The sequence below is a fragment of the Tinamus guttatus genome, unplaced genomic scaffold (genome assembly GCF_059628265.1).
Source record: "Tinamus guttatus ecotype Peru unplaced genomic scaffold, ASM5962826v1 Tinamus_guttatus_pri_ptg000548l, whole genome shotgun sequence".
Classification (NCBI taxonomy): Eukaryota; Metazoa; Chordata; class Aves; order Tinamiformes; family Tinamidae; genus Tinamus; species Tinamus guttatus.
Window position 1 is genome coordinate 1,034,081 of NW_028289082.1, and position 15,135 is coordinate 1,049,215.

Genomic DNA, 15,135 nt, shown 5'->3' on the forward strand with positions numbered 1-15,135 from the left:
TTATGCATTTTTTTTTCTTGTAAAGCCTAATTGGTCTTCATTGAAGACCCTATTCCAGAACAGTACCACACACAACTGACTACAGCTGAGTTTCAGGGGATGCAGGGATGGTGCCATTGATGGTAACTTAAAACAGACTAAGTGGAATTTAAGATCTGCTGTGCGGAAAAAGCCTCAAGAAAAGTTTACACGGAGCTAAGGAGGAATAACAAACAAAATGGAAAAGAAGGAACACAGCTAGAAAGCACAATTGTGTAAAACATAACGGGGTTAAAACCCCCAGTCTTAGATACAAAATATTGTTGTACAGCCAAGATGAAACACTCATTTCTTGTCTTCTGAAATTCCAAGCTTAAAAGACATGGAACAAAAAAAAATTTTTTAAGAGGAGGAATAAAAGAAGAAAGGAGATGAAAAGAACCTTTTCACCTGCTAGAAAAGAAGCCTATTCACAGTTCTCTAAAGTCCAAAATGTAACACAGGCCTCACCCCATCAAGCCAGTAGTCTTTCTGGAGGTACTTTAAGCCCAGCATCACCAGCGGATTCCCACTCTACCCAACGGAGAGGGACGTTTGCACTTCAGACATGGGCAACAACAGCAGTGCTAATCCCCGATGACCATTTCACTCACAGCTTCCCATTTCAGATCAATTTTCCTAGATAATCCTGGCTCCTGCAGGAACAGCATCCTTTATACCAATAAATTCACCCATGTGGTGTTACAGGAGAGAGACAAGCCAAGCGGGCCCTTATTTCCTACATGAAGAATTAAGGAAATGAGGAAGGATGTCAACTCCATCTCTCACGGAGCGTTGCTCTACCCGGGGCTTCTCGCCACAGGGCGAAGTGGATGCGGGTTCAACGCAACCCCCTGATGTTCCCGTGGCCCCCAGGCCCTTTTGGCCACCACCGGCGGCCTCCTCCTCCTCCTCGCCCGGCCGACGGGGCGGCCGCTGGACGCGCTGCCATAGAAACCATCCCGCGGCTCCGCGGTACCCGGAGCAGATGTCACCCGGAGCGAGACGGATGCGGCGCGGGGAGGCGGGCAGCAGAGGAGGAGGGACGGCGGCAGCTTCGGAATTAAACGTTCCCACCAGAGGGAGTGAGTCATTTCTCCAGCGGGCGCTGAGCCGCAAGGTTGTTTCTCCCCCCGCGCGCTCCGCGTGCTCCACCATGGAATCAAAGCCGCGGTTTTTCCCCCCATTGCTAAATCAACACCCGACCTGAAGCCACGAGCCCAGCCCAGTTGTCGCTGTCACTTTGGCCAGCTTTTTTTCTCCCTTTCCTTTTGCCAGCGCTGAGATTCGACATTGCACAAAATCCATGTATGTTGCACCAGCGTTTTGCAGCAAAAAAGTCTCACCGTTTTTAAGACTAACCCTCCCTAAATGCACTGCATTTTAACCCAACCAGTCAAAAATACTAATGGCTGGTCCAAAGCGACGCTTGTTTTCCTTTGATCTTACCAGTCAGGGCTATCATCTCTGCCCCAAGATTTTATTTATTTATTTATTTTGAATTCACAGAAGGTAATTCTTAGTATTACAGACTTCTTAATAACACAAGCATTATTCCTGACCTTCCCTCCTGATATGCGCTGTCAGTATATAATTTGCTATCTCCAATGCACCATACAAATAGGTATGTTCAAAAATAACCTTGCAATGAAATTAGGGAAAAAGGGCCACGTTCTCCCTATCTGTGAAATAAGAACAAGATCTCACTAATTCCAGCAGTCTCGGTCTACCGGCAAGCACCAAGCGCGATGGCTGGGAAGAATTTGGGTGGAGAGATGCTCAGCGCTCTGGATTTGCACAGATATCAGCGTGCAGGGATGCTCGGAGACATCCTTAAGCATTTCCAAACCCGCCAGCATATCTGCACAGGTACAGAAATGATTGGCTCGAGCTCCAAATGAAGCTTTCCCCTCCAGGAGGGAAGAAGGACGTGCACTAAACACAGCAAAAAAATGACTCCAAAAGAAATAACGCAGACTTTTGCAGATTGTATTTACCTAAATAGTAACTATTATATCCAGATGGCCCTCCTGAAGCTCCCTCGGGGAAGGACATTCATGCAGTTAAACAAACACCTTCCATAGCACGCACTTTGCACTGCAAAATGCAAAAAAAATAGAGAATCCCTGTAGTCAGCAGACAGGCACCAATGGAATAATTCTGCTTTTGCTGGGGCTCTGTGGCTTACATGAATGCTTGCAGATAGCCAACTTCAGGAAGAGAAAATGAGGAGGAAGATGATGTTTTTGTACCTTGCACACAAAGGGAGAGGAGCCGGTACCGCAGATCCAGAGGCTGCGGAGCCACTAGAGGGCAACGAAGCCAACGACGTTTCCTTTTCCATCCCCTATTCCACGCAGAAAGGGTTTATTTATTTATTTATTTATTTATTTATTTTCCCTACAGGAATCTATCACGGGTTAATGGGGAAACGTATTTCCCATGACTGTTGGCACGTAAAAGAGCAAGCACGTATACGGAGCCCAGGAACTGCGGGGTGAAAAAGAAACACAGAGTTATAATTGACTGATTGAGATAAAAATTAAATAAAATTGAAAAAAAATGAAAAGGCTATCACTGAAAGTAGAATGAGACAGAGAGACAGAAAGTATTAAGGGCACACATTTGTGGGCACATAGGAGGGATGCTAGAAACCCTCAATCAGGTTTTTCTAACATTTTTTTAAGCATTTGGCCCCAAGTCTTTCAACCTTGGTGATGCTTGACCCACCGGGGCTGATAGTGGTCAAAGCGTACAAGGTGCAAGCAGGCTTTTTCCTCCAATTTCTGCAGGAAAACAGTTCGGATATTTCAAAGCAAGAATGGGGAATAAATGTTCTCTATTTTGGCCACACAGAAGAATTCTGGGAGTTTTGCTGGGAGGAAGGCAAGCCAATCTTGTGCAAACTGAGACTTGACGTTTGCCGCAGAACTAAGAAATCCAAAGCTGTCTGATTTATCAACTTTTTTTCCCTTAAAAATCCTATGGTTTGCACACGATGAGTGGAGATTTGTTGTGTCCTCCTCCAACGAGGAGTGGTTTTCCGCAGCACTTCCAAACGGGCAGGTAAGAGAACACAAACAACAGCACGCTGATTTGAACAAACAGCAAAAAGATGAAACAACGTCCAAATAGTAAGGAATATAATCGACGCCAAACAAATAGAAACAGAAAATAGGTCAGCCATAAGCCCTGTCTCTTGCTTTGATGAGATGAAGAGTTTTGCAAATAAAGGAAATTCTGGAGGTACAAGAAAAAAGGTTTTGCATTTAATTCTGCATGACCATTTTAATTAAAAAAATTAGTGCTATCAGTAAAGCAGATGATAACTGTGTTCAGAATTGGCTGACAGGTCACCCCCAAGAGTGGTTCTCAAAGAAAAAAAAATTAATGGGATGTTTTCTCATGGACTTTCATGGGAATTGCTATGAAGTGCTGGGATTACGTCTTGCCTGTGCCTTAGAAATAACTGTAAACTTAGTGCGTGCAAAATTGGAAAGTGCCATGAAACAGAGCAAAACATAAATCACAGAAGCACATTGATATGTAAACCTCTGATTTTGACTAAACGTATTTTTTTTTAAAATAGAAGCATCTACAAAAATACTTATTTTTCTCATAAAGAACTGGCAGGGCCATGGTTTCCAGTGTCAGTCACCTTCTGTTACAAATATATGCCTCATTTTTCAATTTGGATTCACCTAGTTTAAGCTTCTGGCCACTGGTCTTTGTAATGACTTTTCCTACCAACTTACAAAGTACTTCTCCAGGTAAAGAAAGTTTTCTTCCACAAATAGCTTCAATGTAGGTCCTTTAAAATGGGAAAAGTCAGTGGTATAACCAAGTCACCCCAAAATAACCCAAGGCAAGGATGGAGTAGCAGCAATGGGAAAGTAGCAATCTCAGTAAGGAAAATGAAGCTAGTTACTACAGTGTAAAAGGTCCTAGGGACAAGGAGCTGGCATGGAAGGGGATGTCTTTGAGGTTGCTTTCTACAGTGGCCCAGCAGGGCAAGCACCCACTGAGCAGGTGGTGGCCAACTCTGGAGCTGGCAGGAGGCATCTCAGGATGCTTTAGGCAACACAAGACACATTTTTCTATGCTATTTTGGGCAGTTAGATTTACTTGTGGTTGGTTTTTGATAAATGGCACACAACACTGATCCGCTGGAGAAATAATTTGCTACAAATCTATCTTTGTCTGCAAAGAATAAGAGAGAATTCCCCAAATATATAGGCCCGAGGAAGAAAGTGGAAAATCTGAACCCTGGGGAAAGCATGGAATGAGGAAGAGCCGAACGTAAGGCAGGTGAAATGACAAATGATCCAGGAAAGCGAAAGAGCCAGCAAAAAATGAGGGTAGGGAACAAGTGGCAAATAAAAGACAGAAATAAAATCGAAATGGAAAAATAAAGAAGGGCAGAAGAACTGAGTTTTTGACACCGGCACAATGGAGAGCTGTAACGTGGCCTTTGCTCAACTCTTGCTTGTCGAGTTGTTTGGTGTGACTGCAGGCATCCATCTAGCTGGTACCTCAATACCCAGGCTTGGAAGCCCTGCAGTAATAAGATCACTGAATTACTTGCTAGTGCTCCAGAGACTAACATCAATCAAAGTCATAGGAGCAGAGATTCCTGAGCTCAAATTCGTGTAAAATAGCACTGAACTTGGACAAATCCTGTCATTGCATGTCCTCAGGCCATGAGTTACATAGAGGCACACCAAGGGTCTGGAGACAGCAGCAGCAGCCCAACATGTTTCCTCCCTTACCTTTTGCAGCACTTCTGGAGATATATCCCTCTATGTCCCTATATGCCTGTATACAAATACAGTTTACACAGAGGCATGAGCACATTGATACACCATTGAGAAAAAACTTATGGCAATATCGCTTGCAACTCCGGGCCGTCTTTGGGAGGAAGATGGAAATCCAATAAAACAAAGAGAAGTCCTCCCAGCATTTCCAAACTGGTTTGGATTTGGTCCTACAAAGCTGTAGCACAAATGTGATGATACTGCTGATGGTACAAACTGTGAGGTTTGTGCCATTATGTTCTTACATCCAGCTTGAAAAGCCAAGTTTCAGATAAATTTTTCACTTTATAATTTAGAACTTGACAGAGAGGGGGGAAACGCTCTATGAGTTCTTGAATTACTAATTGACTTTCTTCTTGCTTGTGCACACTTCCATCACTGGAAAAACTTAACGCGTGAATCCCCAAAGAGTTCTCTGGATCATTCAGCTTTTCACCAAGGAAAAGCAAGCTGCTTGCATAGTAGGAGTAATGCACTCAGATTTCACTACATTTATTAAAAATGCTAGTGTCATTTAAACTTTTTTTTTTTTTTTTGGAAGTCTTTTAAAAATTTGTATGGAAACTCCAAACCAGGCCAACCTTCCTCCACCTTCTCTAGCTCAATGCAAATAATCCTACTACAAGTCTCACCTCTCCCTGACCTGAACATACAAGGATTCAAAAGATGGAGAACATGTAAGGTACGTCACATTTTTGTTTCCTTTTTTTTTTTTAAAGAAAAAAAAAAAAAGGAAGAAAAATCCTCATCACATCTTGATACTGTTTATCTCTTATGGGAATCTTGCTTAACTCCATTTCAGAAAGGGCTAGATTTAACCAAAGACAACAAGACATAAAACAGAACGGGAACCAAAAGAATCATAAACCCACCAGTAATCCTATACTATTTTATCATTCCCTACCCTATAAAACCAGACTTGAACAAAGCTTCTTAAGGGATGGAACTGTATCTGGTCCCCTGTAAAACACTGTGTACACTTAAACCATCATTGATAATTTAATTATTACATTTATGTCCCTGACAATTAATATGCTTATAAAACTTTTTGACTACTATAAAAGATGCTTAATCAAGATAAATTCAAAAGCTCTTCAGAGTCACAGTGTGGTTGAGGTTGGAGGGGACATCTGGAGATCATCTAGTCCAAACGCTCTGCTCAAGTCCAGAATGGCCCTAGATGCCCTCAGAGAACACTTCTACAGGTTGAGTTATAGATACTTTGCCTCAATGTATTGGTATTACTGCAGGCTTTATCTCAGTTGCCCATTGCTAGGTGGGTTGTCCTGGGATATCTAAGGCAATGGCCTGATTAGCAGACAGCACAGCCTAACAGGAGTGAATGTGCACAGCAAAGTGAGGAACCTGTTCTCAACCATGGATGTGTTTCAAGAAGAGCTAGTGAGGGCTAGTCTACTTCACCATCATGAAATGAACATCTCAAATAGCACTAGACTCTTATGGACAACTGAAATGAGCTTCCTAAGTCTTCACGTTGGTAATATCATCTCCCGGATCATCATGAAAATCTGCTCTGAAGATGGAGAATTCAGCATATGAAAACTTGGGGTCTAAACAAATTTAGGATAATTTTATATTATTGTTAAGTTGAAAAGAACAAGCATATAGAGAAGGAGATTCATTTTAAAATTACTTTTGAAGTCAAATCTGTTTGATATTTACATTATTTAATTTTAGAGCATATATCTAATATTAGTTTTAATGCTCCATATTAGCATTATCTTGAAGTGCTGGCTTCATGTTCACAGTACAATAAAGGCTTCTTTGCTGAATTCCATGACCTCCAAGCTGAAAAAATGATTATAAAATAGGAAATATGATTTCCTAATGCTGTTCATAGTTCTTTCTTCAAACGTGTGATTAACAATACTCACAACGGTCAGAGGGCTGAATGAAATGCCTGTCTTTGATCAAAGGAACAGCATATATGCAGAGTAGAAAGCTAAAGCAACAGTCTTGCCTTGTGTGGCATTTATAAAAGCAAGCACCTTGTGCTATTGCTGCTCTCAGGGAAAACAGAAATAATATACAAACAGTAATACGTTGCATCCCATGATGGGTAGTAGCATTTCTCCTCCACGTCAGTGACATCTGGGAGGTGTCCTTAGTGCTCCTGTGCTTTCTAGGGATGCTCACTTGTGTTTTCATATGGCTATAAATGGCCTATTTGTTGTATTATTCCAAAGTAAAGTCATCTTGTTGGCAATATTAAATGTTTTTTTTCCTCCCATGACATGAGAGGCGATCTTATAGCATAGAGATCTTACAGTATAGGAATGTATGACAATTTATGAAGAATGAAGTCAGGTGAACAATGACTAAGTGATGGCTGCGGAGACATAATCATTGGACAGCTGACCATGTTCCTCATAGAAGAACGCCTTGCCAAAAATAGGGGAAAAAATAAACATAAGACAAGGAAACATAAAAGTTTATAATTGCCTCACACAGAATTTCAGCATAAATTCAATAACCAAGGCACAAGGAGGTTGTTAACCAGGGCTGACTATAGGCTCAATGACCTTATAGACATAGCCACTATACTGTGATGAGCTCATTCAAGCAAATACAAACAAACCAGGCATCGTATCCCAAGTTCATCCCATTAAATCTCGCTGCCACTGCCATGGAGAAAAGCAGTCGAGGGCGTTTATCAGGTTTGAGCTCTCTTTCTGCTGCAAGGCGACTGTATTTTCTTGGAGTGACAAAGTCAATTTTTCTGCAGTTTAAGGAAATGTGCAAAGAGTTAGCAAGTGTTCACACAAAAACTCCTCATCCATAGCTGAATATAGCATTCCCAGAGAGCAATGAACATAAAAAGGGTAGCTGTGTAGCACACATGAGTGATTACAAAATAAATAATGGCTTAGCTTATCAGATCAGGTTTGCTTATTTTCATAAGAACTACCATCATCAATCAGGAATCAAGTATCCACTATTGTTCACATCAGAGTGAAGCAATGATAATTTGATACATAAAGCCCTGAAACAGCCATAATCTGGAGAGGAATAAGCAGGTGTTATTTTTTATCTAGCATTGCTTTATTAACAACAACCTTCTACTTTTTAAAACACTTGTTTAAATTTCTCCCAGCCAGAAAAAACACACAGGAAAACCTGTCTCCCAGGCAAAGCACATTCTAAACTCATGGAGCATATTAAGCATATTACATGAATTTTATAAATTCTTTCCTCAAAGTGTTCTTTCATGCAGCTAAAGCCTATGCTCAGAAGCTTACCATTCTGCATACCTGTTAATGGCCCTTCCACCAGCCTTGACAAATGCCTCCCAGATGGCTGCTCCAAAGCTCGTTGCATTGGCCAGACTACTCCAGTGCTTAAATTTCTTTTCTATCTTGTCAAATATGAACCACTTGCTTTCACAGCTGAGGTCTTTGGTGGTTTATTGTAAGAAACAAAGTATTTGTCAGGCTGTCTTGCTCTCTGTAAAGACCTTTGCCTCTTATGTTGACTACTACTAACTCATTATTGCCTTTACTCCTCAAGAATACATCCATCCACCCCAAACTGCTTCATTCCTGGTGAGCTTTGGATGTGAATTATATGTCTGAGCTTCCATTACCATCATGAGAGACCTCAAGTGTCTAAAATCAGTTGTCTAAACATAGGCATGTGGAGCTATTTGAGGTGCCTGAAGGTATCTCAGATACCTACACAGGCCTGGCAAATACAAGGATATTTACGTCTTCTGAAGTGGTAGATGGAGATCAGCTGAGATACCCAGTGCTGTTGAGAAGCTATAAGGTTATAACAAGAGCCACTGAACTAGGCCCATTCCACCACCGAGTAAACAGGACATTTGAAGTTACAGGTTGAAAGATTCTCTTCTCTACTTCATATGAGTAAACAGGCCCTAAAGCAAAAAGGCAAAACTAATCCATGGCACAACTAGATCAGTTCTTGTGGAGTTACACCAGTAAGGAGTTTAGTCCAGCATATTAATTCCTTAGCTGCTTGATTCAAAATGGAATTTGAGGTGTCAGACCAAATTTATGTTTTTCACAAATTCTCCTTGATGAAACACAATGAAAAAATGACTATTTTGACCAAGTCAGAGACAGTTTCAGTCCTTTCACTGAGTATCTTTTCCAGACCTTCACAGGAATACAGCTGCTAAGGTTGAAGGAAAAGACTACAGCATAATCTACTCTTTCTCCCAAGGATCATGCCTACTTCCCTTCAAAATCTCCAGAAAGGCTCCACCTCTGTGGTTTTATGAGCCCTAACATTTCTGCAAAGTGCCTGTTCCACAGACTAATAGATTGTCCAACGGTCTAGGTTCATTTCCCTGGATTTTTTATATTTATGCAAAATTTTTGTTTTTGTAATTTAAGATCTTCACCTCAAGTTACAGTACTTTTCAAGCTTCTTAAACATGTTTACAGGCCCCAAAGCAAATAATTAGCATTGCTTCTTCTTTATTTTTGCCTTTGGTACAACTATTGTTTCAGTTTATTTGTTTTCTCAATCTGTTGACCAGCTGGTTTACTTTTCATTTGGGATTTCTATCAGCATCACAATTCATTCCTGCAGAGAAACCTTCGAGATTATACCCTTACAGTCCAAATAATAAAAATTATGTATTACATTATTTCTAGAAAAATTCTATTAATTTCTTCACATTTCAAAGTCCTTTGGTTGCTTCATGTAAGGATCTTCTCCTGCATAATATCTGCCTTTTAAACAAAGTAATAGACCCATGTCGTGCACAATGTTAACTTTTGGTATTGTCCTAAAAGAGGTCATGGAGCTACTGGTAGTTTTTGGGGGCTACTAAATAGGGCTCTCTAAAGTAAGTGAGACATAGGACTCAGTATATCCTCGGAGCCTGAAAAATACAGTGTTAGCAATTTGACGAAACAAAGGTATGCCTGATTCAAGAAAAATAAATACAAATTTCTTCCCGACCAAACCTAACCTAGGAACTATCTTGAAAATTGAGTAACCTCAGGTTCAACTGTATTAAAAAACTTCAGCTCCAGGCAAAATTGATGGAGCAGCTTATTCACATTCCTAACCCTCAAAGACCTAGCCCTCATTTCATGTTTTTACGATTACACTTACACGGTGTCACAATTTACCAGCGGCAGCGTTATATTATAATATATATTACCATTAGCTGGCTCTGACTCTATGCATTCAAACATATGAGCAGCTAAAGATGCAGGGCTCAATGCATATTCATTGCTGTATTGCCATTTCTCAGCTGTTGAAACAGCTGCGTGAATCAGCAACAACTTTCACAACTTAAAATAGATGAAACCCTGCAGGATCCCTGGGCCCAGGGCACACTATAAATCTCACTCGTAGGTTTGCTAAGAGCACGGTGCAAGTGATTTTATTCACTTGCTCTGTCAGAAATCTGTAAAACGCATGTGCCACCGCAAGAAGAACTTGATATTTATTTCACTTTACTGCAATAATAACGAAATTGGTTGCATTACCTTTTCCTTAATGTAATGTAAAGCATTTAATATAAAGGATTCCTGAATATAAGGTTTGGTCAATATGCTTCCAATAAAATCATTTTACTGCTACTGCAATACGGCTGTAGATAATATGGTAGATACTGGTGTAAATAATGTGTAGGAGCAGTATTTCCTTAAGGAATTTCAGAACATATGTGCTGTATATTCTTAGCTGGCAACTTAGTCCCTTCTTTCCACCTACTCTAGCACAAAAACAAGCTCTACACTGGATCACTTACAGAGTTGTAACTAATTATACAAATGCACTAATTATACACACTTTTCAAATTGTGATAGACTTCAAAGTAGGTAAATTTTAAATTGTGCCATTAAGAAAATCTATTAGACGATGGAAATTTCTGTAACATCATATTGCAGTCTCCTGCATTGTAATTTTGCTTTCAAGTCAGTATTAATTTAATGACAAATAACTGCAGAGAATAATGGAGTTGGGAAAGCAAACTGAAAGCTGTAAGATTTATAGAGTGATATTGGTCAGCAGATGTTAATAAAAGGAAACAGAAAACAATCTGGAAAAGCAGCGGATCTAAGGTAAACAATCAGAAGACAGAAGTTCTGCATGATAAACATGAATACGGCGCCTTCAGAAACCACTGTGTTCACAGAAAGATAAACACCTGCGAGACTGACTTATCCCCATGTGTTTAGCTACTCATGAGAAAATATATATGCCACTGAATACTTAATTTACAGGCACAGTTATCACACTGCTAGTAGCAACTTGCAAATTAGTTACTTGCCATTCAGAGCATCTCTTTGCATGCAAAATAATAACAACTGAATGTACAAAGCAGCTCTGCAAGGGCACGCACAGATCAGCCCACAACTGCACACCTTCTTTTTGTACCTCCATATGCATGGCTGGTTGATACCCTCTTAGTTTTCAAAGATCTTTACTGTTAACATCACATATTCACCAAAAACATGTTTTCTTTTCAACATAACAGCACTTTAGTGAAGTCACATGAAAGCATGGAAGGTAATATTCACTTAACTCCTCTCAGTACTTACTCTAGATATCGCACTGATGTCCTAGGGGATTATTTTGTGTATGCTGTAAGAATTTATGTATCTTTACTGCAGAATCTAGATCTTGCATTGCAGATCAGACTGCAATTACAAAGTCCCTGCGTTAGACAGATGCTATAGCAGGAAATGTTGAATATTGTTCACTATGGCAGTAAGGAGACAAATGCTGAATGAACCTACAAGGAAGCTTTTTATCATTAGTTACCATAGCTGGATTCACGAATCTAGGTCTCATACAAGGATATCAGTTAGGTCAACCTGCCAAAATAAACCCCCATAGAAAATAATACCTTCAAACAAACCTTTCTGATATTTAGTAAAATAATCTGCTAGCTCCTCCAACTCTCCAACTGTGATGACACCAGCAATTCCAGTAACTGGAAAACAGTCTAACTTCACTGCTTGTACATTATGAAGGGTTTATCACTGTGCACTTTTGCAACCTGTCACTTCTCAAGAGGGGACAATGTGTGTGGCTAGTTGTATTTCACATACCTATTTTTTCATCAAAACAAACAAGGCTTACTCTACAGCTTCCCAATCCTTTGCTGTGCTTCATCACCCTCTTAGCAGAAGGAAAAGGAGTCAGTAATCTCTCACCTTTCATCCAACCCTAAATAGCTCATGTGGCAGGGAAGAAACAGAACCCACCTGCAATGAATTTAAATGGTGTTGTGTAGAGAAAGGGCAATGGTCTATCTTCCATCACACAAAATCTAGGGTGATAACAGAGGGTGCTACTAAGTCACTGGTTGACACACTTGGTCAAATCAAGCTAAAGAATGGCTTCATAGAGGCATCTTACAATCTCTGATGGGTGATCCTGAGCTGCCAAGTTCTACAAGTGAGCAGGACTTGATCTCCAAGTTCAAGAAATCTTAGATATGAAATTTTTGCTATACCCTACAGTGTATGGCATCCAGGTGACCATGCACAGCCTTAAGGTCATAGGCCTTTGCTGTGGCACATCTGTGTAATTCTAGAGGAGATTAAAACTATTTTTACACAAGAATGAAATATTTTCTTTGCGCAAAGTCATCAAAATGAGTCACATGAGGAAACTTGGAATCTAAAATAAACACGGACAAAGTTCAGTACTGGAACACTCTGCACCAACAGAAACACAGAGGAGAGGCGCAGACCACGAAATGAGTTTGTGCTCATCATACATGAAGCAACTCCACGCTCTGCCCCACGTTACCTTTTGATAATCTTCTTTGGATCTCAAGGCAGCTTCCATCTGCTCCTGCGAGAACGTGTAGATGGCTGAACGATACTGCGTGCCAAAGTCATTCCCCTGCCGCATCCCTGGAGAGAGAGGAAACACACTGTCCCATCAGGAAAATGTTCCCTACCCAACTGGATTGCAGCACGTAAACTCAGCAGAGCTCCGTTTAGCACGTTCTGTACACCTGGATTCAAACAGTCTCTTAGGAACCTACTCAGCGGGTATTTTTAGCAAGTCCAAGCTGCTATTTGGTTATATAGTCTTGAAGAGACTCAACTCTGATATTTCTGTTTAAATAACATGCAAATTAAACAGGAGCATTTTACATTTTGGTAAATCACATACTAGTCAAATATAGGTGTAAAACCTTAAATAATCAAGCTGCAGTTACTGCAATCAAGGTACTCTTAAAATTATCTTGAACCATGCAAATGCTTTAAAGAACTTTGATTTTAGCAAGTGTTTAAAAAAATCTCATGTACTGAAGGATTACATTTTAATGTGAGAAAGATGCAAAATTCCCTCAGATGTGACTGTTCTCCTGTACACACAGTGCAATGATTGTGCTAAAAGAACAGAACACGTGTTGCTGAATTAAATCTGGAGCTAACTTCTTAACCCCGAGCATCACCATCATCTATGGAGATAGGAAATGACTCTTACGAAGCTCTCAAATCTGGGCTCCAAGGATTCCTCGGAAAGAGGAATGTGATGGGGAGAAAGCATGAAGAAGGCTTGACTGGTTTAGAACTGTCCTGCCATGAGTAATGCTTAGGACGAGCATCCCTTCCATAATTTGGGGGATTTGGGAAGACGTAATAAACAAAGGTATATAAGTAATCTCTGGTCCTAAATTCTCTTTGCCACTTGTGTGTGATAATTTGGATGGCAAAATGATATAATACTGCTTTTACTTGAGCATTAGCATTCTATAAATCTACTTATTGCTTAGCAAACCACTTAACAACTGACCAGGGAGTAGATTACCAAAATAATTGTAAATGGAGTTTCACTGTACATGGAGGAGGACACTGGTTTCTAGTAGGCTCTTCAGGAGTTTGACATTAGCAAGAGCCCTTGTGCATGGTGCTCTGAGCACAAAGATAAACAAGTTTAAATAATATATGCAAAGGGCACCCATTAAATAGTAATAGCGTGGTGGTAGGCTTAATTAATTTATTGAAGAGAAGGTGAAGAGAATTGATTCTGATACACAAATATCTACATGTGGAGATGACCTGAGAGGAGGAAGGCTCTTTCGTTTTGCCAAAAATACATCAAGTAGGGAGAGCAGTTGAAAGATAAAGTAAATAAATCCAGATGAAAAAGGAATGTGACATTCAAATAGTGAAGAGAGCTAATCACTGGAACAATCTCTGTAAAGACACATCCATTTCTTGAGGTCTTCACATCAAAGCTAAGTATTTTCCCCAAAGATGTTCCACAGCTCAAAGAGCAGATATGATTCAGTGATGAAATTATTGAATAAGCTATACAGGAGGTTAGATTGTGATAATAATGGTCCCTCTAGCCTTGAGGTCTTGACTTGCCCTGTTACACCATCTGCTAGCTGCAAAAAAAGACTGAAGAGGATCTATCAGTATTGCCCAGAAGTGTGGCTTTCATGTGACAAATCATCTAACCTAAAATCTCATTTATTTTTATTTGTAATTTAAATCAATTTGTACCAAAATCTGAAGCGATGAATAGCTAATGCATTGTATGACTATGCCACATAGACTACAGAGCACTAAAATAAATTCTATGTGTACAGGCATTATCAAATATGACTATTGCTGCTGCTATTTGTAATCTACTTCACATGTGCAAATTTACTTCTCAAGGGTCCATCATGGACTTTTTAAAGCCCTCTGGCAACTCCTATTCGTTGAGATTCACTAACCCAATGAGTAACAAACAAGGCAAGAAATTAAATTTACTACAAAAATACGGTACAATGATTGAGCTTAACAATCTTGTCTTCGTCTGAAAGAAGTCTACTAAATCAGCAATGATCTCTGCTTGGCTATCTGCAAATTCCACAGTGTCATCTGTCGTTACCTCCTCTTCCTCACGCGAAACGTCTCTCTTACTTTGTCTATGCTGACATTCTGTCTCTCTCGGTTAACATAACACTCCAGTTATATACAGTAGGCCTCAGATATGAATGTAAAAATATGGCTAATTAATTTAATAAAGACATTAATGGTGCTAGAAGATACTGTGTGCTATTAAATCAAAAGCCGTTCTTATTGGAACGCTACGGGTTCTACCTGCACAGAATACACATTAGGCTCCCATGAAATTTTCTGCTGAGACATGAGCCAACATCTGATCCTCGGTACACCAAAATGGTTCCACTAAAGTCATGATTTTTATGCGAAGTTTATAATGTTACGATCTGAAGCTGGCCTGATATGTTGACATGAAAAGACAGAGACGCTAACTCAGCTTATGGTGAGTGATGTCAACAGGACTTCATTTAAGTATCTTAAATATCTTCCAAGACTGTCTG

The 15,135-nt window shown here is 40.1% G+C and overlaps 1 protein-coding gene across 3 annotated transcripts in view; it reads right to left on the reverse strand.

Moving 5' to 3' along the window:
* Nucleotides 1-15,135, reverse strand: part of MSRA (methionine sulfoxide reductase A) — a 233,518-nt gene that overhangs the window by 68,508 nt on the left and 149,875 nt on the right. For all 3 annotated transcript variants that reach the window (XM_088534350.1, XM_088534351.1, XM_088534352.1), the window contains exon 5: nucleotides 12,594-12,700. In XM_088534350.1, coding sequence (XP_088390476.1) covers nucleotides 12,594-12,700 — 107 coding nt within the window. The remainder of the gene's footprint in view (nucleotides 1-12,593; nucleotides 12,701-15,135) is intronic.